Genomic DNA, 27,577 nt, shown 5'->3' on the forward strand with positions numbered 1-27,577 from the left:
ACGCATGTAGGCATTCAAGAATTGCGACTTGCTTTTTGGTACTTCCAAAGCAGGCAACACTTCCCAAGAACGAAAATTACCATAGAGGACCATTGTCTTCTGCATATTTTATATACTCTTTGGTCTTCTGTAGAAATGACAGTGACGGTTGATAGCCAATAAAAACATGAAATATTGATGTTTGGTGTTGGTTAATATTGTGATATTTGGATTTGGTTCATTATTTGTTTTCAGATTTATGAATTTTGGAATTAAAGTCCAAAAGAAAAATGTCTATCTCCGATTTAAAACATTCTTTAAGGAAGTTAGAGTTTCCAGCATGCGCAAAAGAAGCATTGTTAAAAATTGGTAAGCATTTTCCACTGAATGAAAAGTTTACACTTAAACATTAAAATTCTGGTCAGTTTAATGTAATATACTCTACCATTTTTATGTTTTCAGAACAACTATTGGTGGGAAGGGTTGCACCAACAAATAAGCAAATGGATGCGGCAATGGAAATCGTTTCAGAATTTGTGTTTTGTGAAGCAGACCGTCGCGGCGGCCGCCGAGGAGGAGGGCTTAACCCTCTCCAAGAATTGCAGCTTATCGACATTATTTGCGACTATCTGTCTGCTTGTAATAATGAGACTACTAAGAATACAATATTTCTATCTTTATTTGGAGGCATGGAAAATCAGCGGAAGTTAAAAATATTGTGTATTTTGGCTAGTATGGCTGTGTCTGCCTCTAGTACGCCCGTAAGTAACTCTAAAATAATAAAAGCTGAAAATGCTGTACTCTAAATACTGTATCGTACTGTACATCTGCTGAATATAGTTATATTTTTATAACCATAGTAATTTAGGGATATCAGAGGATGCTTTGTGCCTCACGTTTCACCACAACAGCAACCCTAAAGTTGTGAATGTTTAAAAAGACTTATATTTTGTGCTTGTTTTTGACCTTCTTATTTTTATCTTTGTCACCAGGTGCTCCTTGCAGTTGGTGTGTGGCTGCAACAGATGGGATGTTCGTCACCCCAGTCTTTGCAACTTGTAGAGAATGTAATTCGAGATCATTTCTATCTTAACACAACAAACCATGCAGCATTGCAGTCCTTGGCCGGCACTGCTCCACAATTTGTTTCAAACTTCATCACATCTGTCACAGAGCTGTACATGATAGATGGTCAGAATCCTGTAAAGTTGCCACCAAAGAATCTTCTTGAGGTCATTACATTGTGGGTTAGTATTATTTTATATAAACTCTTTAACAAAAATAGAGTGTGTTGTTACTTATTTGTGAAGTTGGGTGTAAATGTAAAATGTATTTATGTTTTCAGGTGTACACCACACCAACATTATGTACATCAGCCCAGTTGAATGCAGCAGCACTACCTAATGGTGCAATACCTATGGCAGCTGTAACACCGTTTGCAGGACTTGTAAGATGGTGTTCACTCGCACCACTGTATATTGATCGAGGTAAGACAAAACTATTACATTAAATTTCATATACTTATATTTATCTAACATTGTTGTTGAATCATTGATATATTTATCTTTTATAAAACACAGATGCTGAAATGGTAGAAGTCCAAGTGAAAAAAATAAAACTTGAAGGTGAGAGGACACTGAAATCTACCACAAAGGCACACACAGAATGGGAACTGTATATGCAGCTGCAGCTGGGAGTGTTGCAAAGCATGCGTGCGTGGCGGCGTCGCGGACCGCCCGCCGCCCTCAATGCACAGCGTATCGCCGCCTTTACACACCCAATCAGAGAGTACACACAGCGACTCAAAGATCGGGGTTGTGATATAACCCAGGATGATAACTTGCAAGTAAGTCAAACATTATATCAACATATAAATTGTCATGTTTATTGAATTTATGAATTCATAGAGTTAATATTGCAAGTCTTATGCCCGAATACTGAAACGTCACTCAAATATGTAACGGCGTCTTAAAAGATAAGACCACGCTTAAACTCCAATATGGAATTTTCAAACGTCAGTTAAAGGCGCATCTCAATTTTGAGGCTACTCAAGTAAGACGATGCTTACAGGCCACTCAAACCAAATTTCGTATTCTCAATCGTCACTCAGTGTCATTTTTCTGTCAAATGAACTGTCATGTCGACTTAAGTTTGCGAAAAATTTAAGAGCGGTCGTGAGGCATCTCAAATCTCTCTCAAATCACAAATCTCAAAAACCTTACGAGGACCCATGTCTGTATCGTCATTATCATCGCTTTCGGACCATGAAAGGCCTAGTGTGTGTCGGCGAAACCCAACAAATCCTCGATTATTTTGAAAAGTATACGGATGCGGAGTATCGCGCAAGGTTTCGCTTGTCTAAAGAAACAGTACTGTATTTGGACACCGTCTATGAACCACCACCACCATCGTAAAACCAGAAACACAGTTGAACGGCTTTTTGGCGTTCTAAAACGAAGGTACATTCAAGTGGGGATGGGTTTAAACAAAAATATTCCTGCTGGCGTCATATCATGTGCAGTATTGCACTTTTACAGGACGATTCACTGTTAGAGGAGGACATTATGAACATGGAAGAGTTTACAGATCCACCTGTAGACAATGAGTATAATGAAAATTTCATTGTTAGAATAACCTTAATAATACACATTTCTCTTTTTCAACTTGCTTTTATTTTTAAAAACATACAATCTTTATTATTAACAGTGGCAGGTTTATTTTATCTTAATTTAAGTAATTGCATTTCTAGCTTATGTTTATTTATCATATGTTTATATTCTAAATCAGCATTTCTTAGCTAGGCTCTAAAATAGACTTGCTAGAGGTCATCTCCATGCCTTTTTTGAATGGTTTTTTTTTTGCTTTTACCTTTCCTGGAAAAGTTTTAGCAATAAATATATCTATCAATGTAATAAAAACTTATTGAATATCTATGTTCAAAATATTTATCTTGTAAGCAATATAAAATTCTCTCTTAACCCTTAAATGCATATTTTTTTTTAAAATGCCATAAATTGAGAGAGGTGGAAAATTTAACATAGATTATGGGAAAAATGAAGAAATAAAACTTTTTCTTTTCTAAAAAGTATATTTTATAAAAAACTTACTGATGTGAATCTACATCAATATGCATAACGGTTACTATTAAAAATTTTAAACCTATTCTGCTGAACGATGGTCTACTAGTTAGGCTTATTGCAGTGTATAAAAATCTCTGAAACAATTATTTTACCGGCATTGCGCTCCTTACAGGATTGTGCCCAATCTTCGAATGCCAGTATGAGCAAACACTAGGAAAATGCTCCACTGACATAAATAAAAGAATTCCAAAGATTTTTTTAACTCCCCAACAGTAATACTAAAATATATTAAAGGGTTTTTTTTGCACTGCATATAAGTTAATTTCATCAACAATATTTTTAAGAAACTCTGGTGTAAAGTAATGCAAAAAAACATTTATATGGTGTATCATGTTCAGTTATAGCAGAGTCTGTTGTACTTGGTTGGCGAATTATTTTTGATTCATCATACAATATCATACAAACTGTCTTTTTTCCAAACAAGTTTCCTTTAATCAAACTACAAAATATTCATGACCTTCTTGCATTGATAATGAAGAAATAATTTTACTCAATGAGTCAGGAAAATCTTGAACCAGTGGTGGATCGCTATAGGTAGGATCTTCATGATCCTCTGCATCCTCGTCTTCTTTCTCTTGAATTATCTCTCTTGCATAAGCTAAAAAGGTTTCGTCATCTTCACTTTCATCTTCCAAACCATCTTCAGAAACATTTCCGTCTTCTAAAACCGCCAAAAGTTGTTTTATGTCTCAATTCTATGTGCCAATTTTCCGAAAATTCTGAAAGAATAATAATAACAATTCATGTAAATAAATTACGTATCTATAACCAAAGTCAAAAACAAAAATATATCCACATGAAAAGTATTTCTTGCCGATTTTGCATACTGACGTATTTCTACATCACAAGTATAAAGTCAATACTTACAAAAACTGTTATTGAATTCACCAAAAAACCCATATACTGTGTTCTGCTTACCTGTATTTTCTCGTAAATCACAATATCAAAATAAACAATAATGTCCGGTGCATTCCATTCTACAAAAATACGGTCAAAATTATTTATTTTTTGTTAAAAAAAAATTAAAACAGATATGATATTCTTTTATTAAAATCTTCTTTGCTTTAAATAAAAAAAATACGAAATACTCATAGCATGCAGTATTTTTTGAATATTCTTTGATATTTGGGAATAAACTCATCTTACAACTAACACATTGTCTAACCCTTGCTGCGTGAACCGGATACAAAAAGTTAATTTTAAGAAAATGTAATTGAGAACAAATATTTTCTACATACTCTTTGACACAGAACAGAGGTTGTTGCCATGACGTAAAAATGTTACGTCTACTTACGGAATCACGCGCTTAGATGTCTTGATTTGCGTTTGTGAATTCCACTTAAGTTTTGACGTCTCTTAAATTATAAGCACTGCTTACGAAAGTAGATATTTGAGTGACGTTTCAGAATTCGGGCATTAGTATTTTATTGTTGTCAAACTCTTTGCAGGTAAGCCTTGACCGGATTGGCCAGGCGGTTCAAGTGGCATTGGCAAGCGGTTGTGTTTATGGAAACATTAACCACCTCTTAGCAGCACTGGATTCTTTACCAGAGAATAGGTTACTGAAAATTGTTGTAAAGGCACATCAACAGGCTATCTGACAGGGGCTATATGGAAAGGATCAAGGACCAGCTTTACACAATCATATATTATAAAATCCATAGAGTAAATTCTTGTGCTGTTAGAGTATGTAAACTATGAACTGTAAAAATGTTTTTCAAGTGCGGATGAAGAATTAAGGCAGTAATTAATAATGTCTCAGTAAGTTTAAGAGATAACAATACTATTTTGTAAAAAAAATCAAAACTCATCTTCAAAGAAATGCTTAAAAAATTTATTTTATGTACAATATGTGTATCTATTTTTACTATTACTAATGTATAGCTAATATTTAAATAAATAACATATTAAGATATAGTAAAGTAGGATATGAATAAGTTTGTGTTTTGTTATATTTTGTAAGATATATATATATATATATATTAATTAAAGAAGTTGATGAATGTTTTCCAAATTGCTGTATGAAATGCAAAATGGTGTTTATTTAAGACCACTTTTGTAAAACACGTTTTGAATGAAATAATGATTAGTAATTAATTATTTTATTAAAAAGGTTTAAATCTTCTACTCTGTTTAATTTGTGCAATTTTTCTTTTATCCTCTTCAAACTTTTGCCTTAATGCAACAATATGCTTCATTTTAGATTCTCTTATTTGGAAAGTGTAGAAATTTTTCAGTTCTTTCCTCTTTTTATTCTTTTCTTCTTTAGCCATAATTTTGTTTTCAACTTTATCGGAGCGGGCAAAGCTTTGCACTTTCCCTTGTTTTGTCACAGTAACCCAACCTTCATCATCTTCCTGCTCCAATTGTTTTTCCTTTTCTTCAGCACTCTTTGCATCCGCATCATATGATTTCATAAACTCTTCTATATTTTCTTTCAGGTTTTTAGGTAACAGTATTGAGTTATTGTGTTCTTGTATCCATTTATCCATACCAAGTTTTACTTCATTGCTAGTTTCGTACATGGGCTTTAATTTTGTCAGTTTTAGGGCTTTGTCAAGTTGTGCAACTTTTTTAAATACTATATAGGCTATTCTAAACCTTGGATGCAATGTTTCTGGTAAAAATGTTTTGGTAGGTTTTTCTTCCGTTTCATTGGGTTTATTACAAAAGCGCACGGAATGCACCGTGCCAGCTTCGTGAAAGGCGTTTGTGAGCCCTTTTTCATCAGCATACGGTGGCAAGTTGACAACGAAAAGAGTTCGACCTGATGGTTTCTCCGGACTCTGTTCTCTTACAGAATGTTCTTTAAAATAAATGATATGCGGGGACACCGACTCCTCAGTGAGTTTAAGCTCTAAAGCTGAAAACAAAGTTGTTGAGTTAGAAATAGAGCAGACAATGCAGCGATATGTTTTAAATTAATTAATTACCTTTAAAATCATGGTTCCTTTTATTGGCTTTCATTGTCAATAAGTGTCCTTTTTAAAGTTGTAAAGTACGGAAATAATTTGAAACAGTTTTATTTAAAGAAGTCACCATTAGTGTAGTATTTGTTTACAACTTGCACGCAATTATAAAAGTTAGGTTATTTTTATATCTCAAATTGTCCCAAATTATGACAAATCATAGACTCTTTTCTTTTTTTTAATTTTATGACCTGGTAGCATAGACCGTGGGGACTTCTTAACAAACTATTAAAACATTTAATTTTTCTCTTTTATCAAATAAGTTAATCAAAAACTAAACCGAACGGAATTTTTTCCTGTCGTAAATAACAATAACTTTACAGAAGTAGCAAGGTGTTAAGGAATTTAATGTTCTTCACATTATAATAACAAAGCGCTTAGTCTTTGTGTTGTGACATTGATATCAATCAATTGACAGATTTCTTACAGAGTCTATGAAACTTGTATTTTCTTGTCTGTTGGCATAGGAAGTTGGAGTAGAATCGTTTGTCTACATTAAGTTTTTACAGTGTTTTGGCGTTATTTTACGGCCATGTGTGGTTTTATTTATACATTGAACAAAATTCCTAGTGATGCTATCCACTTCTGTAAATAATAAAGTTAAAAATCCAAAGGGATCGGAGAGTTCCGACGGTTTAGATAGAAATGAAATCGGTCAAGAAAACACAACGGATGATAAGGTCAGAGGTTATGTTGGTTCGTACGATTCTCCGTCTTTTGGCGGACCGCACAGAGATGGTAGATTTCGGAGCCGAGGGCGTATCACTGAATTTAGACATTCACGAGGGAGCGGGCGAGGTTCCGGTCGGGGCCGCGGTGACTTCCCGCCAAGGTCTGAACATGCTCACGATGAGAATTCCTGTAAATATCACGAACCGTTAGGACCATCGAATAATGACGCCTGGTCCCAAGGAAATAGTAATAAATTTTATGATAGATCAGAGCTTGTCGTCAATCTACCTGAAGATCCACGTATATCAAAGCTTTTGCGTCGCTTGTGTGCAGAAGTCGATGTTGAAAAGTCTTTGGTTATATGTAGTAAACTGCAGGATGCGGTCATGCTTCCCGAAAATGCAAGATATATACGAAGATCTTATGATATCCTAGTGGAATCATTGTTGGATGTTCTGTTTGATGCTCCAAGTCCGGAGACAAAGGAGAAGGCTGCAGTTGTTTTGGGAAGGATCGGTTATGTTATGGGACATGATTTTAAGAAACATCTGGATTGGATTTTGGTGACATTCTCTGAGCACAACACATCTATTAAACATTATTTGACTCTCTCGTTTGTTGAAACATTTCAGCTAGATTTTCAAACACCTAATCTATCTGATTTTGCAGAAATGACTCTAGATCGCTTGCAGGAGATCATAGAAGGTACCGACTCTGCTGATGTGTTTATGGCTGCAATCAATGCCATGATTGTTATGTCAAATTTATATCCTGAACATTTTGCAAATCATTTTGTAGACACAGTAGACATTCTTGTCGGGTGGCATGTTGACAATGCACAGCCTAAAAAAATTAAGGAATTTGCCCTTCAGTCTTTATTCAAACTGAGCCGCCATTGGCAAGCAGATGTTGGATTTTCGGTAAATCTTCTAAACCAATTTATAGAAGATATGGTGGCCTACACAAATGAACTTGAGTCCAATAACCATGAGTCTGAATCTGATTCTCATGAAGACTGTATGCAGAAAATAGCATCATTTCTGAATGTGTTCAACACTGTTGTGAAAAGCTTGGGCACCCTGCTTAGTCCTACAGTTTCTCAAACTGTCTCTTGGTCATTCCTCACCGAAGCTATGACAAAAATTATTCAAGTATTGACTGAAGTGCTAAGTGATGATGTTGAGCCAGATTTAATAATGGCAGGTAATGAAAGTATAACATTGCTCCTGAAATATTTGCAGACAAAAGCAACTTCTTGCTCATCAGCACTATTTTCACTAATAACCGTGGAGTTGACAAAATATCTATTGATTGACACAGATGTCTGCCTCAGCATTATAAGTCTTATTTCTATAACTATTAAAGAGATAGCAGCAAATCTACCACTAGAGTTCATCACGCAAATTATTGGCCCTCAGTCTTTACTTCGGCCCTTGAGGTTTACGGATAACAGCAAAATCCTCACAAATGTTATGTTGGTGTACAGTAATTTCTTAAATTTGAAAAATATCCCCTTATTACAAGAAACATATAAATTCGTCTTGATGGATATACAAAATGCCTTCTCTGTTATTATACCTGGCATAATGATTATCCAGGTTGAATACATAGAAGAACTTTCCACGGAAGATGCCGAAAAAAACATATTGTTCTATTTACAATGTCTGTCTGACCTAGCAAATGCAAGCAACTCCATCATTGGTATGTGGGCATTGAAACCAAGCATTCTAGAACTTTTGGCAATCAAGATGTGTCCCCATGATGAAAATTTCATAAAGCAAAAGCCTGCTTTGCAATATGCTATATTATATTTACTTTATTCTCATTGCAAAAAGAATAATCATTTTATCGCGTCAAGTGACTTGGTCACTAATACTCAACAGAGAGCAAGTGATATTTATGGTCTATCAAATCTAAATATTGGAGATGTTTCAAGTGTGAGTCCAACCTCAGGCCATTTAGCTGTTATATTGAACACATTGAGCATTGTTCTGGAAGAAGATGTACCACAAGAAACATTGTTATTGGTATTAACTTGGATATCAGATATTTTCTGTCAGCTTGATAAATATTTGCCAATTGTAAGCTTGTCAAAAGGTTTCTTGGTTTTAACAACAAACATGCTAATGCATGCCCACAATTTCAATGAAAATGTTACTCTCATTGTATTGCAGAACTCTCAGCAATTACTAAAAAATAAAGGTTTGGTGTGGAATGCTATGTTGCTGAAGAAAATGGCTGTAATATGCATGTTACATATAGATAGTCTGAATAAATCAGTGTCAAGTGTGTGCAAAGAGGTGCTCTTTCAACTCCCTTGGGATATTGTCCAACAAGAACTTGACAGGCAAATGGTCAAAGTTTTTACATCTAGAAAGGTCAGCCTGACAGTGCTCAATAGTGACACAAAGCTCAATGCTTTAAAAGAGTATCTGATGAGAGGATCATTTACAACATTATCTAACATTCATTTCAAATCCATAATGAATTGTTTATTACAGTTATCAATCACTGACAAAAACTTGTTGATCAATGCCTTTTTAGTGTCATGGCCAATACAAGGACAAGACTTAGATGAGAAAAATTTACTTTTCTTTCGCGAATGTGCAACATGTTTCTCTTCAATTTGTGTGAGCTGGGCACTTTCTGAATTGGCACAAACTTGTATCACACTGAAATTGAGAACTGCTTTGGGAAAACCACAGGATACTTTTACGAAGATTGAAGGTGCTTTAAAAGCAATAGCCAGAGACATATCTTCAACTGAAACTAAGTATGTAGCTGATGATGAACATAAGTTGCTCGACGTTGTAGTTGCCGAGCAGGTCCGAACACATTGGTTTATTGAGTTTATGACGTTCTTGGAAAAATACATTTATAATGCAGCTGAAGGCACTGCCACAGTCCTGCCCGTTGTCGGAAAACCTGTAAGAACATTTTTTCATACTAACTGGCCAACCTGTCGTGAATGGCAAAACAGAGTACGTCCTGCCACATTAGCTGTTAGCTTACATTCAGGCCATTTCGGCGCTGTTATTTATCACGCATCTCTCATCCTCCAAGCTGCACTTTCCAATACGAACATCGATATTGAAGCTATAGCAATTAGTATTGCGCGTGCAATCATTAAAATTCAAGAGCCAGAAGTTTTACATGGTTTATACATATGGCTGAAACAAAATTTCAACAAGAAACTACCCTGGTTAAAGGGGGCAGCTGAACAAGCCAATTCCCGCTATGAAGCAGCAATCGAATTTTACAAGAAGCTAATTGCCGAAAGAGGTAACACTGACACTGATTCTAACACAGTTCTCCTAGATGCAAAAGGAACTAAATTTGTTGAAGAGCAAATGATAGATTCTTTTAAAAACATACAAAGTTGGCAAGAAATACAAACATTAACGATTTATAGCGATGAAAATAAATCAGATTCCTATTGGGAGTGCTCCTCTGCGTTAAGCATGTTTGAAGATGGCGAAGAAATCACTGATCAATTGTCCGACTGGGATATTTTGCGACCGGAAAGTACAGAATTGCCAAAAAATACTTGCTCTTATCAAGGCCTATTAAACAAGATCGAATCCACTTTATTGTACACGGCAATAAATTATTATTATAATGATTACGATGATACATTCGATGACATCCTTCTAAATTGTAAGACGTTGCTCAATGCAAGCGCAGAAGAATTTGCTAGGACGAACGCTGTACACCTTTTAAAAGAAATTGCTGTACTGCAACTAGCGAATCATGGATTGACAAGTGTGATAAAGAACGGAAAAGCAATATTAAATCCATTTAAACCGTCTGTTGTTAAAGATCATAAATATGGTACGCAGTTGAAGAATTTGAGCAGGATTTTGTGGTGGAATCAATACTTCACGAAATTAAATATGACCGAGGAAAATATATTTTATACAGAGTGTCTAAGACTCGATGTCATAAAGAGTGCAAGAAAAAATGCTAACTTGCTCATGGCTAAAAGAGAACTCCTCAAACATTTCAAACAAAACGCTGCATTTCAAATGTGTGTACATAATGTCGATACTCTGGATGACATAAGCGAGTTACTTTTGATGTCCAGTAATACATATGATTTAGACATTTGGACATTGAATAACGCAACTGCTTTGGCGGAACTTTGCAAAGTTACATATGCAAAAGAAGATACACGAGTACGCGCTATCAATTTGTGTGCGAATATTGCCCTTGGCTTTTCGCAGCGACTTGCTATGGGCGAACAAAGCTACGAACTAAGAGAAAAAGGAACGAGACTACTGTTAACGCTTTCAAAATGGGTACAAAGCGAAAACGACGAAGTAATAGATAATGATTCACCTTTAATGAAACTAGTATCAGCTTTACCTGAAATCGGCCTTGTGGATAATAATATTTCTGAAAATGTTATTCCGCTTTCGGACTCTGCTGTGGGCAAATTGTTGCAGTTTGGCGTTAATCAATGCCCGGGTCTTGCGAAAGCTTGGGCGAGTTTTGCCTCATGGTGTTTTAGATGGGGACGTAAGATGGTGGAATTCAGCTCCAAAACGAGGGAGCAGCTCACTGATAACGATAAAATTCAAATAGAGGGAGTTATGATCGGATGCTCTCCGCAGGATTTCGAGGCTGTGTGCGAAATTTTATCGAAAACAAAAGCAACTTGCGACGATGAAGACATCGACTGGAATGAAATAAATACTTCAGAAATGATCGAGAATCACTTACGAACTGTACCCTCGTTAAACAACGCTTTCCCAGAACATTTGGCGTTGCTCGTCGATATATGGCGTCAGGCGCAAAAAAGAGTATTTTCATACTTTGAACTCTCTGCTGATGCTTATTTTAAATTTTTACAACTTATCTGTGCATCAGATTACATCAATCACAGCGGTGAAAACTCAGTAGTAAACGCTACATTGCGATTGTTAAGATTAATTGTTAAACATGCTATGGAGTTACAAACAGTTCTCGAGTCCGGATTGGCGAATACTCCCACACAACCTTGGAAGGTGATTATTCCTCAACTATTTTCTAGGCTTAACCATCCTGAAACGTACGTGAGAAAATGTGTTTCCGATTTACTATGCCGGTTGGCAGAAGATACTCCTCATTTAATTACATTCCCGGCCGTCGTGGGCGCAGTTGAAAACGAACAGAACAGTTTGACGGAATTAAGTGTACCCCGGTCACTTTTATCTAACGAAGATGTTGAAAGCGATGAAGATAATCTCGACTTGGAAGACAATGGAAGTGACAAAACAACAAATAATGAATTAAATTCTTGTTTCCTCGACATGGTGGAAACATTAGCCAAACAAGCGCCGAAGACTATTCTACAAGTAAAATTGTTAGTGAAGGAATTGCAAAGGATAAATCTACTGTGGGATGAATTGTGTCTCGGGACATTAGTCCAGCATCATTCTGAATTTAACAAGCGATTGACTCAATTGGAAGCCGAAATTGCCAGAGTTAAAAATAACGTTAATTTATCTGCGGAGGAGAAAGAAAAGTTGATCAAAGAGAAACATCGAATTATTTTCGAACCTATCGTATTTGTTTTAGAACAGCTGAACCAAGTTACATCGGCTAAACCCGAAACACCCCATGAGATAGCATTCCAAGCTAAATTTCAAAGCCTTATAACGGATGTTATTGATAAAATGAAAAATCCACCGAATCCCGATAAACCGCAAGAATCATGGGCGCCTTTAAAGCAGTTACAGATAAAATTGCAACAAAAAGTCAACAAGCGCACATCGTATATTTTAAAAATGTCCGATATTAGTCCCGTTTTGGCTGATATGAAAAATACTGTCATTACAATGCCAGGCTTGCATACAAATCAAAGAACCGTTAGGGTAACGATAAAATCCGTGGAAAACAATGTCGCTATCTTACCTACGAAAACCAGACCTAAGAAATTAATCTTTTACGGATCGGACGGTAAAGCGCACACGTATCTCTTCAAGGGGCTAGAAGATTTGCATTTGGACGAAAGAATTATGCAATTGTTATCGATAACGAATACTATGCTGGCGCGCGACTCCGAGAACAACGACAATCAGACATATAGAGCCCGTCACTACTCCGTCATACCTCTAGGGCCGCGGTCCGGCTTGATCAGCTGGGTGGACAACGTCACGCCGCTCTTTGCACTGTACAAGCGGTGGCAAAACAGAGAAGCGGCGATCATTTCCGCCAAAACCAACAAGACTGTGAACGTTTTACGTCCGTCGGAACTGTTCTACAACAAATTGAACCCTCTGCTTAAAGAGGCGGGCATATCGACTGAGAGCAGGAAGGAGTGGCCCGTGTCAATCTTGAAGCAAGTGCTGCAGGAGCTGACAGAGGAGACGCCGCGCGACCTGCTGCGCCGCGAGCTGTGGTGCGCCAGCGTCACACCCGACCACTGGTGGCAGACAACGCGCCGCTACAGCTACTCGCTAGCCGTGATGAGCATCATAGGCTACGTGATCGGGCTCGGCGACAGACATCTGGACAACGTACTTGTGGACCTAACGTCCGGCGAGGTGGTGCACATCGACTACAACGTGTGCTTCGAGAAGGGCAAGACGCTGCGTGTGCCGGAGAAGGTGCCGTTCCGCATGACACCCAACCTGGTGGCGGCGCTCGGGGTGACCGGCGTGGAGGTGAGTTGTTAAGCCTTTCTTTTGTTGTAATAAGTCTCTTAGCTATACTACAAACTCTTTATAAGTCAATTACTCTTAGTGTGACAGTTAATACAGTTGAACTTATATTTCTATTATCTTTAACTATTTGCGGTGGCACTTTTACCAAGATCTTTTGTTTATTAGCGCATTAAAGTTTTTAATTTTCTTTAAGCTCTACAATTCTCAATCGTGTAAATGACGTCTTAATTCTGACACTTACATATTCAATGTTGATGTGTTCACATCATATTTTATTGACACCGTGTTTTATTGACTGTTTCAATGCGCCTTGTTTAAAAACAGTTTCCTCGAAGTGTGTTGAGCGCGTTGTGCGAAGTAGTTAATTTGAAGGAAGATTTCTACTAAAGCCCCTCTTTATCAAGTAATCCAAGTATTTGGCGTTGTAGATTTTTATAAGCGTTACTCACTTAACTTAAGGCGACCCGCCGCGGTTCCCTCATTTTAAGAAAAGAGTTTTGTATGAATTTTCGTCAGAGTCTGACACACTTGTGCAAAGACAGATTGATTTCTCCTTATAAAAACAATGATAATTATATAGTGTTGTAGATGTATTTCGACAGTGAAGATTGATGATTATATCTTGTTTAGATTGACACAATTAGATTAGAGGTATAGGACAGGTATATGTATAGGGATGTTGTGAGTAATTATGATACACATAGAATAATTTAGATTTATCATATCTACCAATATTACAATTCATATCTTAAAAATATTTTTGTGAGTTTGTACTGTACTGTATATAAACTTAACTTCATATTCGTATTGAAAAAAAAAATATTTTACACAAGGTCACATACCAATTTTATATAGAATAATCTCAACATTTTATCTAAAATTGACTACATACAAATAGGTTTTTAGAAAACAGCGCCATCTATGTTTTGAAACTTACGTATTTGTATGCTTACATTACTTCTACTAAGCGTTGATAGAGGGCGACATTGTTCTTCTGAAATATTTTTTATTTGTGATCAAATAAATAAATGCTAAATATTTAATGTTATACGGATAACATCTTTATTATAATAAATGTAATTTCATCATCGCGGGGAACTTATTAAAATATCTCAATAAAAATTCAACAATAAAGCTTTCATAAACTTGAGCGTAGACTTGAACAGGTAGGTACCGGATGCGAGTGCGAAGTGCGGTACCTACACCCGCTAACAACTTTAAAATCTAAAAGCGTTTTGCGTTTCCCACTGAACGTTCGATAAACGTTTGTCGCCCGCACACACTACACCGCGTCAGGAGGTCGGTCAGCCGGTCGGTGCACCGGCGTCGGCCCGTCGGGTGCGTACGAGGGGTTGGTGTCGCCCCCGTCCGAGTCCACGTACCCCACGTTTTCTATGATGCGGCATCGTGCCGTGTCCGGCTCGTGCTCGGCGTACAGTAGCCGCGCCGGGGTTCCGCCGAGGCCGCCCAGCGCCGCGGGGGCGCTGGACCTCGTTATAGAACCCTCTCGGAGCGCCACGGAATATCTCTTCCTCTCTGGAGCGGGCGAACCCCGGTATTCGGAGGTGTCTGGCCCCTTGCACCGGAGCAGCTTGGCGAAGGCGGCACGAAAGCCGGCATTCTTCCACGCGTATATTAGGGGGTTAATGCCGGAGTTGGACATGGCAAGCGATGACGTCAGCCGGTACACTATAGGGTTGTGCAGCGGAATGATGGGCAGCGTCTGCGCGCACGCGACCACCACAAACGGCATCCAGCAGATCGAAAAGGAGCCCAGGACTAATAGCACGACCTGTAACACAAATAATGGTGGTTTAAAATAAAAGGAATAATTTTAAAGCTATTTAATGCATTTCATATGATCGCTCGTATAAAAGTGTGTACGACAATTTTATCTTCATGTAAGGAGAAGAAAGTAGAAAGAGCGGTCGCATTTGTAGAAGCTATCTGTATACCTGTATACTCTTCCAATCGTTGGCGCCGGCGGGGCAGCATGAGGTAGCGCGAAGGCGGCGCGCGTGACAGGTGGCCTCGCGCCAGATGCGCCAATACAGCACGAACATCACCATCCAGATGAGAGAGAACATCGGCGCCAGTATGCTCGTCGTGTATGATTTAGGCACCACCTGTCAATTACACAATTACACGTATTGTTATTTATGAAGGAAAAAATATATTATTGCTTTTATAAAAAAGTTATAAGTTTAACTTCGAATAGAGTCGTGTGGGCATTTTTACGCCATCGTTATTTTTTGTAAATACGCTCGATGACGTATACTTAATGATTCACTGATAACAGATTAGATACCGTTTGTTTCTAGCACGTGGTAGGATTAGAATTTGCGACATGTTTTTGTAGTGTTATCGTTTATTTATATAAAAGAAATAACAATCACACCATTCATATAAAACGCATCGATACGTATTTCTCTAGTTTTCTCATGCAATTATGCTCTTATGGTGACGCCGCACTGTGTTTTATCATTTTTATTTATCTGTTTATTAAAGCCAATATTTATGATCAGAAAGGAATGATCATTACAAGGTGGGCACTTACCAAGTTCATTTCGCAAGCGATGCCGTCGTGCCAGTCGTTCCAGAACATGGGTATGCAGGAGATGCAGAGCGCCACCGACCACGTGGCGCTCATCAGCAGCCGCGTCACCACCTTGGTCATGTAGCGGCTGTAGTGCAGCGGGTGCACGATCGCTATGTACCTGCAGTGTACACAGCACACGCATGTCTCACTTATATGATAACCTTATCAGCAATAAGTGAACAGGTTGATTACATTTGGCAATAAGTCAATTTGAATAAATAAAAATAAAAGCGTTACCTGTCGACGGCGATCGCTATGATGTTGTAAATGGAGGCGAGACACGCGAGTATGATGAGGATGAACCTCATGAGGCAGGACCACTTGACCTTGCCGAAGTCGTCGTCGATATAGAAGACGAGGTGGTAGGGCAGCGTGAGGCCCACCATGAGGTCGGAGACGGCTAGGTTGAGCACAAACTGGTTGGAAACGAGCGAGGAGAGGCGGCGGCTGAGCGTGACAGCGAGGATGGTCAGCGTGTTGCCGCTAACGATGAGCAGCATCAGCGTGCCGTCCATGATGCTCCACGCCCAGTAATTGTAGAGATCTTCGGCCGGCCGCGCCGCCGCGTCCGTCGGCACGCTGTCATTGCCCACCACAAAGTCCATCCCATCGCTGGCCGAGATCGCCAGCCTCCCCCACTCGGAATCGTTCGACGTCGTGCTCGAGTTACGCGCACATCGTCTCACAACCAACCACTGCACACGTTGTGTCCGCACAATAAACTATGGTCCTTTGCCGCACTCGCTTCGCGCACATTTTCCACCTCACCCCCGAGCGTCGCGCCGCCTGGAATGAGAGAAAATAATGTTACCATAAGTAAGTCGTAACATATCGCACGCCGTCGCGGCCTCACATCTATGTATGCAGACGGCAGTCGCACGTAAAGGTACGGCGAGGGCTTCAGCGAGCACGATCGCGTTCCCCGCAAATTGCTTTGCAGCGACCTCTCGCCAACTTCGTCGCACTTCACACGGCGTTACTCTAAATTACGTTTAGAACTTTTTAGGATTTACGGGAAAGCTAGGATCGCCTTCGCTCCGTTCCCTGATGAATTATTTATTTCAACCGGTGGCTCTTCGCCGATTCGCAAATTGTGAGTCGGGATCGTACGCGAATTGTTTCTAAAGTTTGAAATGTTTTCGCATCAATGTCTCATATAATATTAACGACAGCTTTATTACATTTCGTTTTCTATTATACAAATTGGATGAAACGTGTCGCAGGAAAACAACAATTTTATTAAATGAATTATTCACAGAGTATCTGTTAAGTAATGTTTACGTAGCACTTGCGTATATTAAGTATCGTATTTAGGGCCGCTTTGGTTTAGTTGGCGAATTACGTAACCGTGGCCTTGACACCGGCTGAGATCTTATCGATCACGGAATGCTGATGCGGCAGGAGGCCGGAAGTCGCCGCAGAACAAATGCCGACTCACTATTTTCATAATAACAATCGAACAATACATTTGGATGCTAAACTGACGATATGAGACATTCGTGTGTTTACCAAATGAAATTGTTATTTTGCTTGATCATGATGATGTAGACACAAACTAAAGTTATAATAACACGGTACTCTAATTCTATAAAACGAATTAAATTTTTAAGTTAAAAGCGCGTCATAGTAGGTTATGTACTAACTAGCCGTTTAACAACTGAAAAAAAACTTTATTAGTGTTCTAGACTTGGCTCTGATCTGTGCAGCAGTTCTGGAGATACCATCTAACAAACATCCATTCATCCATACATCTAAACATTGACATTTATATGAGTAAGATAACATAAATAAGAACGATATGACTGCCAGTGTCAGTTGCAGTGCGACTCGGGAAGTTGCTAAGCAATATAATCCTGACGTTCCTAGAATACCGATACTAATATTATCTTTGATACAGAAATAGACATTTTGTTGATATTGAAGTTTGTGAGACTTATTAGGATTAGTACATTCGAGAATGTTTAGAATTATGTTGATGTAAAATTTTAACAATATAATATTTAAAATATATTTAACTAACAAGCTGTAGCGAGCTGACTCTATCTACGAGGAATAAAAAAAACTTCATAATTAGCCTGTGCGTTTTTCCACACTATGTTCTACGTCTATGGCAAATTTCATCAAGACACGTTGAGCCGTTCCGGAGATACCTTGTAATACAAATCCATTCATCCATACATCCATAGATATAAACTTTCGCATTTATAATATTAGTAAGATATATAAAATATTGTGTGTTTACAAAAATCTTGTGGTTGGACGTCATTTGCATGCATTACACAGTAAAACGTGCGGAATAGAAATGCACTTTTGCGACATCGATATCTACTGAGTGTTACTTATTTTATGGCCTTTTGTGACTCAGTATAGATTTAGAATAGAAAACAGGTAAATATAGATACAAACAATGCTAAAGTTAAATTGTGTCGGCGGCATCGCTTCCGAATTGATTTCAGCTCTTGTGGTCTGACGGACTGGCGGAAAATAGTTTTTCATAAAGTTACTCAAGCGTTTAGTGGGAGAAAGGTCTTAGATTCCTAATACCTAGTTTCCTTGTAATAATTGTTTAACTTTGATAGTATAAACGAATCAAAAACTAATATGCAGACTGAGAAAAATAAATAAAGTTGACGATCTTGTATGGATAACGCTGGTTACTCGTACGTAATGTAACGTGAGACCCTGACAATGCTTCTAAACTATAAAAAAATATGTTGTACTGTAATAAATGTTAACATGCAAAAGCAATTTACACTAAATTCGATATGGTGCATGATAATTTGTGTCAAGTAGCAAGATACAGATCTGATTCAAGGTAATTTTTATAAAATACATATCTAGAAATAAAAACTGAATAAAACATATAAGAATGATAAAATAACTACCTAAATTAATGTGTGAAATATTTTTATTTGATTGACATGAATAATTTTAAAATTCGAATAAATAATGAAATAGCAATGTTTTTAAAGAGCGCCATCCCGAGTGAATTTAAAAATATACGACTGTCCAATTTGCATCGTTTTGACACTTTCATTCCAGAACACGAGCCTTTTCCCAATGTTATTCTGTACACCGATGTGCTCATAAGGGAACGATACAATGTCATTGTTTTTATTTACATTCTCTGACTAAAAAAATACATTTCTAATTGCGTTTGATGATACAAGTATTTGCTAAATATATCTCTAACTGCACCATTCAATAGCTATCAGAAGTCAATTCGGGTGATTGAGTTTACACAGAGCAAGCTACGTGCTCTGAGTAAAGACTGGCCGTTGCATTTCAATAGGGCCCTAGTATTCCAACCAAGGCGGCGCCACTGTCGTCGGCGGAATGCCCTTTAGTGCACGATCTCCGATAATGTTGGGATAATGCCTCATTAATATGCATCGTTCAATCACTACTGCTCGCAAATCCGTCGGGAGGAATCCCTCATCTCTCCGGACTCGACGACCGATTACAGTAGATACGCTAGTTTACCCGGTAAACAAAGGAAATGGCTCTCCAAAGATAAACGGAACGGAGGAAAATTACTTCATCTATTCGATTACACAAGAAACAATTTCGAGTATTGTGACTTTAGTAGAGAGTTTTATGTTGGAAGTTCTAATAGTTTAAGTTGTTGTGATATGAATTATTAGATTGTCTTGTGATATTTTGACTATAATAGTATTTAGTAATAGATTTTGTTTTTAATATTGTGGTGAAGTTATCGGTGGTTATTTGATTACACTTCTAATTACGACCTGCAAAATATAAATCTAATTTTAAATCAATATCGTAAAGGCTTCCGATAGCGTTTATATAAGGTGGCGTGGCGGACTCGCGTGCGACCTCTGGCGTTTATTTCGCAACAAATGTTATAAATATTTACAATTTGAACTTGAAGTTCATGCTCAAACTGTCAAGGCTTCTCGCCGGTTAAATTAGAGCCGTAAAGCTTTGACGACAAATTGGCAAATCCGAAATGACGCAGCTACGCCTACGTTATAATAACTTTTTGTCGGGGAAAATTTGACGAGGCCTTGTAACTTTGTAAGGAGTATTTTTTAATCGCACACGATATTTCGCGTCTATAATTTGATTATTGATCCCAAAGAGTGTGCTTAGATTATATTCATACTGTCAATTGTAACATGGGACTGGTCGTGTGTCAGTGTTGTGTAAGGGCAATCTTTTGTCTATCATTGTAATAGGCACGGATCGATTCATTCGGCTCGAAGGACGTCATGCCCGTATAGGTCGCCGCTGCGGAAACATTTTGTAAGCTTTCAGCTTGAATACAGTGTATTTGTTTGACAAGGGAAACATTAAATATTGTGTAATCACAGGTTTTTTTTACAACTACGATAGAACGCACTAATATTTTATACGCGCCTTAATATGGATGATTTCAAAGTTTACGGCAACATTTCAACTGCGTAATGTTTATCGGGGACATTTTAAACGTTACTTAATATTCCATTTTAAAGGTGTTAAAACGTAATTTCTATGAAGTTAAATTTTAAAGGTCGTAAAATAAAAGTAAATGTAGCCTTTGTTTTAGATAGTAGGGGCACAGGATCACCCGGGGGCTCTGAGCGGATGATAAGTCTCGCATTCACATTAACACACTCTAAATTGTCTGATTTGAGTAATCGCTATACAATTTGTTTAGTTGGTATCGATAGAGTTTTCGACGTCAGTCAGTTATTTGGTTGCCTCTAAGTTCTATGTACAAAAGCACAATTATTACAAAGTTTTGAAGGTAAATAGTTTATTGTTAAGATTTTAATATGTATCTACAATTTATAGTGACTATAGATTTCAAATAACAATTCCCTTAAACATAAATGTTAAGAGAGACGAAAAGAGATTGGCCTTTTAAACTTTTATGTACGGGAGCCTTTTCAGATAAAACAAAATTATTGCCTCCATTAGCGGCGTATTGTGAAGGAATAATGAACAGAAAGGACGCGGGCTCGATTCGGTAAACTGCGGAGTCTTTCATGTCCTTACAATCGATTTCATGTCGCATCACACAAGTTTTTTTAAAGCACGCTTTAACTATTGATTTATGATGATAATATAGTGATATGTTAGTTAATAACGATTTGTTATACTCAGTTGTAAAATCGTACAATGCGAAGTAAACCGAAAACATGATGGTTGAATGAGTTAGTCGTAGTTAGTTGGCCTTCGTACGAGCTTGTATTTTTAGTTATGGGTGATAGAAGTTAACAATGTCCAAACACAAGTGTGCGGTTATTAACACGTCAGTCAGCATAGTTGTGTTATTATCTACAAGTCGTTAACGTGTCTGCACGCCGCCACTGCCGTCGCCGCCACCGTGACCGCGCCCCAGGATAATCTCTAACCCATTTTATAACTGCCCGCCTCCAGCCGTTAGCCGCTCGCCGCTCGCCACTGCTCCGATATGAAATATTATGCCATTGATAATAGACATTACATCTATATTGGAATTCTATTGATATCAAAAATTGTTTATAATTGCTTTCATAAATTTGAACGTTATTTGATGTTTCTTGCACAATTATTATACAAATTAAATTAGTATATTTTTAAATTATTTTTTCTGAAAATCTTGTTTAAAGACAAAGTTTAATTCTCATTTACCGTGGATGTATAATATACTTTATTATGTACGGGTCAGTTTACATAGGAAACCGATATTTCAGCTGAAAAATCATGGACGCTTGCGTGAACCGGGTCTCACCTTGGCTTTGTCATTATAAATTCATATCGCTCGTCCCCAACATCAATGGTTCGAAGGTCGTCTATGAGGCGCTGCTATTACGAATGCACGTACCTACTCCGCGCCCTCCTGATCACACATTCATGAGCCGTGCCCTTTCTCCTATAAATCGTCTCTATTTTTGTAACTGGTTGCATTGGAAACGCGGCCTTTGTTAAAATAGAATCATATTATTTTGTTGCTTTGTAAGTTTTTGAATCCAGAATACTTACTTTAAAGCTTTCAAGAGAATGCGCGTGTCATTTTAATTGTAACGTATACTTTATTTTATTTAGATCATAATTAGGTAAGTGCGTTTTAATTTAACAAGAAGGCGGGATTATCTTTTTATCTGGTCGTAACAATCCACTTCCTACATCGGAGCAATCTTTACGACGCCAATTAAAAAGGGTACAGTCACGGCCGGCTATAATTGAGCGTCGTAAGTTGTTTTTTTATGTTGGCTCCATTATTGATACCCAGCGTGGGAGTCGCTTTATCAATGGATGATAGTGCGCCGACAATTAATCTCAATTTGCGACGGCTTAGTGCGAGTCCGGCTCTGGACAGATGAGACCAACTTTTGCTTTCATTAATTCTTCCGAAAGACGTCCGATTCGTTATGACCCAGTTGTTATAAATGTCATTGCTATTTTAGCTTTGTTGTGGCGATACAAATACATTGCTTTCTATTCTTTTATTTTAAATATGCGACGGTCCCTTGGAGATAAAATAATTGTTGTTAGAAATATTTCTAAAATAAATAACACCCTACGCCACTCACTTCGACAACACTCCATCGGAATTCAATTTGACGCAAATCTTTCTTTATTTTCTTTTAACGTTTATTACGTGTCAATATTGTCTGGTGCTCCAGACACACTTGGTAGACATCCCCTTTCTCGATCTTGAATTTTCTTCTATTTTTCTTCCTACACATGTTGCTGTTAATTCCGGTTAAGCAACTATGACATTTACTACAAAGACATAAGATTGATTATCCGGCGCGGTGGCAGTGTGACAGTTATCCGAGCTCACACCGTTCAGACGTTTGTTTGCGCCGTGATAAAACATAATAATATTGTGTGTTCAAGGGTGTTCCCGCTGTATGCGACACCCTTATAGCAAACACCTTTTAGGTAAGGTGAATACCATTATCCATAAAAATCATGAATACATATGTATATCCGTAGTAGGTTTTTTCCAGGCAAAAGTTAACAAGCAATTATTAAGGAAGTCCTTTCCTGTTTTCTTTTTATTTCGATGGATAAACTTTCACAGTACGGTCTCAACGAATTAGTCGAAGATTCGATTTTAACAGGCTTCGAGACAGCCTTGTAAGTTTGTCTAATAATTTTGTTTTGTTTTAGAGAAATTGTTTTTGTTGTAATAATTTTAAAATCATAATACGATAATTTCAGCGGTATTGTTTAAAATCGACTTTTTCATTTGTTATATTTATTAAGCGGTATTTTTCTCAAGAATATAAAAATCTTTTGACATAATCTCGTCGATAAGCAGTTAAAGTATGAAGTATGTCTATGGTACTTAAGAAGCTTATCAAGTGCGCGGGGTAGGGGGCGCTGTGTGCGCGAAGCTTTATCTCCGTTTAACTTAAATGTAGGCTTGCCGGATTAAGTACGTGAGCTTTGTACATATATTTATTTTTCATTAAGTTTCGTTGGTGTTTAATTACTTTCTGTTTGCTTTGTGTTTGCGTAATGATCGACTTCATATCACGTGTTACGTCTGAAGGAAAAGGATCGCTATCTCGCTTTTTAGTTTACAAAGCTGAAGATATTTGTAATAATTTTTGTTTGTTTCTAATAAGTATGTAAATTATGTTAAAATATGACATGAAGTACTTGCATATTTGCGCAGAAAAAATATATCGTATTTGTATAATATTTCAAAACAACTTTTTAAGTTTTTCGTTAAAAAGGAACACAATGATTAGTTATTATCGTACGTATTTTAATCCCGCTCGTTGAGCAAATAATTCAATGATTTTCATTACATTTTATGTTGTCTGAAAGTCTAATGTTGTTGATAATAAGGATTAAACGGAAGACCTTTATCTAAAGTAATGTAAGCGTTAAGTGAAAAGTTTCGGGTCAACGCGAAGAACCATAGTTTCGTTTGCCGTTTTTCGATATAACAGACCATTGCGCCCTGAATATGTTTCGGAATTCTCTTCCTAAAACAAATTAAATAGTTCGCCATAGGCTTTTATGAAACTTGAAACTTAAAAGTTGAAAATAAATTTCTACAGTGTAGAATGGATATATAAATAAATGTACTATTTTCAGATTAGATTTAACTTGAGTACTAAATTAAACAAAGTGGTTTGAGTATAGATCGCTCGGCTGTGGCAAACAAATGTTTACAATTAACTTAATAAAGTACCTAAGTTGTAACATAAAGTACAAGGATCGCTTGATATATCGTCACGCACGTGTTTACACATGACTTGAGAACAACAACAAAGAAGATTGCGCATGTTTTATTAATTATAAAAGATACATGTACAAAAGATAACCCTAAAATTCCCGAATAATACCCAAAGGTACTTGTTTACTTTTTATAAAATATTCATTATTTTGAAAGGGCGAAACTTGGAGAATTTCGGATAGCCGCGTGAAATGAGTCGAGAGAAAGAGCGGGTCGCGCAATTTTGGATCGCAGACATTCTTTGTAACATAAACATAAGCGAATTGATTTTGTTGTGAAGAAAAACACACTTAAAAAGTCTTTATGTTATTGAATTTATTGTACTGACTGTCTTATTGTTAAATTACTTATTTTATTGATTGTCCTTCTAATTTACTATTTCTTATTTAACTATGCTTATGTTTAAGAATGATGCTGGCAAATGACTAAAAGCAATTGTTTTTTTTTTTAATTTTTTAAGTTATGAAAATATATAATCAGTTATGATATAACATAACGTTTTAACGATCAATTCTTGCTTCATCATACGATTTGACTTTCCAACGAGTATTTAATTAAGATTAACATTGGAAAATGTTTCGGTTCGCTCTACAAAATAGATAGTTTACGCTTGGCTTGTGTTTTCATTGCATCTGTAACGTATATGTGTTGCGTTGTAAATCATTCGAGCGGTTTGTCTGCGTAGGAATTAATCAAGGTTAGCGATTATTGACAATGCGCCGCTTCATTTGCCGCTTTTGTATGACGACTGGGCAGCGGTTACCTTTACATCTCTGCGTCCCTTCTCTACAACACTATGGTGACACACATCATACACCATCTTGTTAATAAACTGTGTTTTTGTTTATTTTAATCAAATTCTATGTTTTAATCCATTCTTTGGCGCTAACCAGCTAAAGCCACTACCATAAAATAAAATTACCTTCCTGTTCTAGACAAATGTACTTAAGACGTGTTAGAGTCACCTGTTAAAGTCTAAATAGCGAATTTAGGGCGCTAATTTAGCGTATATTCTAATTTTAGCCAGCTTTTTATTGTGCCACGTAATTTCCGCTCTCATTGTTTTGACGAAAACGAGGCAATCGTCAATCCTTGGCGGAAATTCTTATCTCGCTGCAAAGTTTCAGTGCTGAATACTTTATCTACTCGCCCCTCCCCTACGTCGGCCACTTTGTTATATATATAATACTATATTATGTTTTGACGTAAAGAAGTTACTGATATCGTTCAAACACCAGATCTCATTCCCTAAGATTAAAGTAATTTAGTGATACGCGTATGCGGTATTTAATCTATCTTTCTCGCTTGTCTCTATCATATAGGGTTGAGCGACTAGGGCTCTTAGATAGACAATACTTCAATCCAACATCTTTATATGTCTTGTGTATTTTTGTCTATCTTATAAATATAAATTTCCTTGTCTATTTGAAATGGTTTGTTCCACAAGGGACTTCAGACTATTACTATCACATATAGTCTACATTAGTTTAGAGTCGACGTATTCACGCGCACGCCCATTTCCTTCAACATTTATTTGGAATTGACGACATAAATTGCCTGTACACGCGGTTTATCGTTTGCGAAATGCCTTTGGGTCGCCCTCGCCCCCTCGCGCTTCAGTCCGCTCGTATCCGGTGGACCGATACCCTAAACCATATAACGAGACGTGGAATAAATTATAATGACCTATGTTACGATTTGAAGTGTTCTGATTTCAATGTGGTGAAGATGAGACTGTAATGGATATAACCTCTTGTCTATTTCTTTCAGAATTTAAAATTGTGTGATAAAGATCAACTCTTTAGTCGATGTATGCAGTTTCTGCCTACCTCCTAAGACATTCTTCTCACTTGCTGCATTTCAAGTATTTAACTTTTAAATTATAATAGCAATTTATTTGAACTCTTAATATATTTAGTTAAATAAATGTATTACAGTAGCTAAATGTAAGACGATTCTTTATGTTTGTCGAGGCAATTTCTCGCAAAAGCAACTATTTCAAACTCATCGCGAGGAATTCTTATCTCGTATCGTTCGAGAGCTTTACGTATTCCATACACGATTTCTTTTATTGTATGGTCGTGACGTAGTAATAAGTGGTGATGTTCAATTGTTTTTTTCCTGTGAGTACACAGCTGGTGCACTATGGTGTTCATGTTGTTGGCACATGAACATGAATCAGCTTAGCGTTTGCACTCCAAGTTATCGCACGTGCAACGCACGCGGCTGCTTTCCAGTGCAAACATTCAAGGTCGCACGACCTGACTACTGACCTATTTACACGGCCGTAATGCACGAAAAAATAAATTAATCCGGAATTTAATTTAAGTTTTATGGAAATAGAAATTATTTTCAAGCGAGTGGATAACTAAATTTATTCAAATACTAGAAGTATTTTATGTTCGGATGAAAATTGACTTTTCTTTATTTTCGTAGCGTGGCGTGGTAACGGCGGGTGATTGTGTTCGTTTTATAAATGATCCACGGTCGGTCAAGCGTCGATGGAACGAAATTGAATAAAAATGATAAAATTTAGACGGAATCGGGCAGTTGGTTACATAAGTGGGGGCGGAGCTAGGTCCGCTGGAAGCTTACGTAAGGAAGTCTGAACTTTCGCTGAAATTTAAAAGGTTCGTTTGGTTAATTCATACCCCATACAGAAGCCGGTGGGAAGTGTGCTACCGCGAGCGACACGTTTTACTGTTGTCTTAAATTTTTGTTTTTTTTTACTTTTATTTCATATAAATTTTTTGCTCATTGTATATTTGTGAAAACTTTAACAGTTATATAGTGTATATTTTGTGCAGGGTTATTTTCCATGGTTTTATTTATGAAAGTTGCATTAGATTTGATGAAGTGATTGATGACCACATCGCTTTCGACGGCAGTGCTCGGCGAGAGCAATCGCCGAGCAGCTCTACATATTGTTATTTACCTCTGCGGCGATGTCATTCGCGTAAGCAACGCGTTGCCGGTGCGTTTCCCGCCAAAATGTTTAGTACAACATTCGCACTACATTATATTATATCACGTATATTTTAACTTCAGTTTACCACTCACAATGACGTGTTACACACGCGAAGTTTTTCGAGTGTTTTAGTGAGCACTAGTATTGTTTAGTGAGACACGTCCGATCAGTAGCACGGTAGGCACGCAACTGCCGCGGCGGTCGGCGGTCGGCAGCAGTCGTACAGTAATTCGGAGACCTCCACAACTGCTGAAGCAAAGGGCGAAATACTTTTCATCCGCGCAGCCTTCGCTAACAAGCTACAGAGCCACATTAATATTTAAGACCTGACCCTTTTTATTACTGCTTTACTAACAGTCATTAGAAATAGCTCTTGGTCTATTTTATAAATTCTGAATAAACAATATTCCATTAT

The 27,577-nt window shown here is 37.4% G+C and overlaps 4 protein-coding genes and 1 long non-coding RNA gene across 5 annotated transcripts in view; 2 read left to right on the forward strand and 3 right to left on the reverse strand.

Annotated features, from left to right (window-relative positions):
- The first annotated feature begins 128 nt into the window (after positions 1–128).
- LOC106121475 (uncharacterized protein C7orf26 homolog) lies at positions 129–4,732 on the forward strand. Its single transcript, XM_013317164.1, has 6 exons — positions 129–348; positions 442–740; positions 972–1,226; positions 1,325–1,466; positions 1,560–1,825; positions 4,568–4,732. Exons 1-6 carry the CDS (start codon positions 270–272, stop codon positions 4,718–4,720), a joined length of 1,194 nt encoding a protein of 397 aa, XP_013172618.1. The 5' UTR covers positions 129–269; the 3' UTR covers positions 4,721–4,732.
- LOC106121476 (uncharacterized) lies at positions 3,145–4,541 on the reverse strand. The gene is made up of 3 exons (XR_001228053.1): positions 4,414–4,541; positions 3,987–4,096; positions 3,145–3,838 (listed from the first exon to the last, which is right to left on the reverse strand). It is a non-coding gene; the product is annotated as an uncharacterized LOC106121476 (long non-coding RNA).
- A 450-nt stretch (positions 4,733–5,182) lies between the features above and the next one.
- On the reverse strand, positions 5,183–6,234 carry LOC106121045 (ribosomal RNA-processing protein 7 homolog A). Its single transcript, XM_013316529.1, has 2 exons — positions 6,053–6,234; positions 5,183–5,982 (listed from the first exon to the last, which is right to left on the reverse strand). The coding sequence occupies exons 1-2, from the start codon at positions 6,084–6,086 to the stop codon at positions 5,225–5,227; spliced, it is 792 nt and encodes a 263-aa protein (XP_013171983.1). The 5' UTR covers positions 6,087–6,234; the 3' UTR covers positions 5,183–5,224.
- Positions 6,235–6,535: 301 nt separating this feature from the next.
- nonC (serine/threonine-protein kinase Smg1) overlaps positions 6,536–27,577 on the forward strand; it is a 39,347-nt gene continuing 18,305 nt past the window's right edge. The window contains exon 1 of the mRNA XM_013316452.1: positions 6,536–13,407. Within this exon, the coding sequence (XP_013171906.1) occupies positions 6,661–13,407 (6,747 nt within the window). The 5' untranslated portion in view covers positions 6,536–6,660. The remainder of the gene's footprint in view (positions 13,408–27,577) is intronic.
- Positions 14,490–27,330, reverse strand: mAChR-C (muscarinic Acetylcholine Receptor, C-type). Its single transcript, XM_013316719.1, has 5 exons — positions 27,130–27,330; positions 16,244–16,792; positions 15,965–16,124; positions 15,363–15,533; positions 14,490–15,199 (listed from the first exon to the last, which is right to left on the reverse strand). Exons 2-5 carry the CDS (start codon positions 16,609–16,611, stop codon positions 14,690–14,692), a joined length of 1,209 nt encoding a protein of 402 aa, XP_013172173.1. The 5' UTR covers positions 16,612–16,792; positions 27,130–27,330; the 3' UTR covers positions 14,490–14,689.

The sequence above is a fragment of the Papilio xuthus genome, unplaced genomic scaffold (assembly GCF_000836235.2).
Source record: "Papilio xuthus unplaced genomic scaffold, Pxut_1.1 DF826945.1, whole genome shotgun sequence".
Lineage (NCBI taxonomy): Eukaryota > Metazoa > Arthropoda > Insecta > Lepidoptera > Papilionidae > Papilio > Papilio xuthus.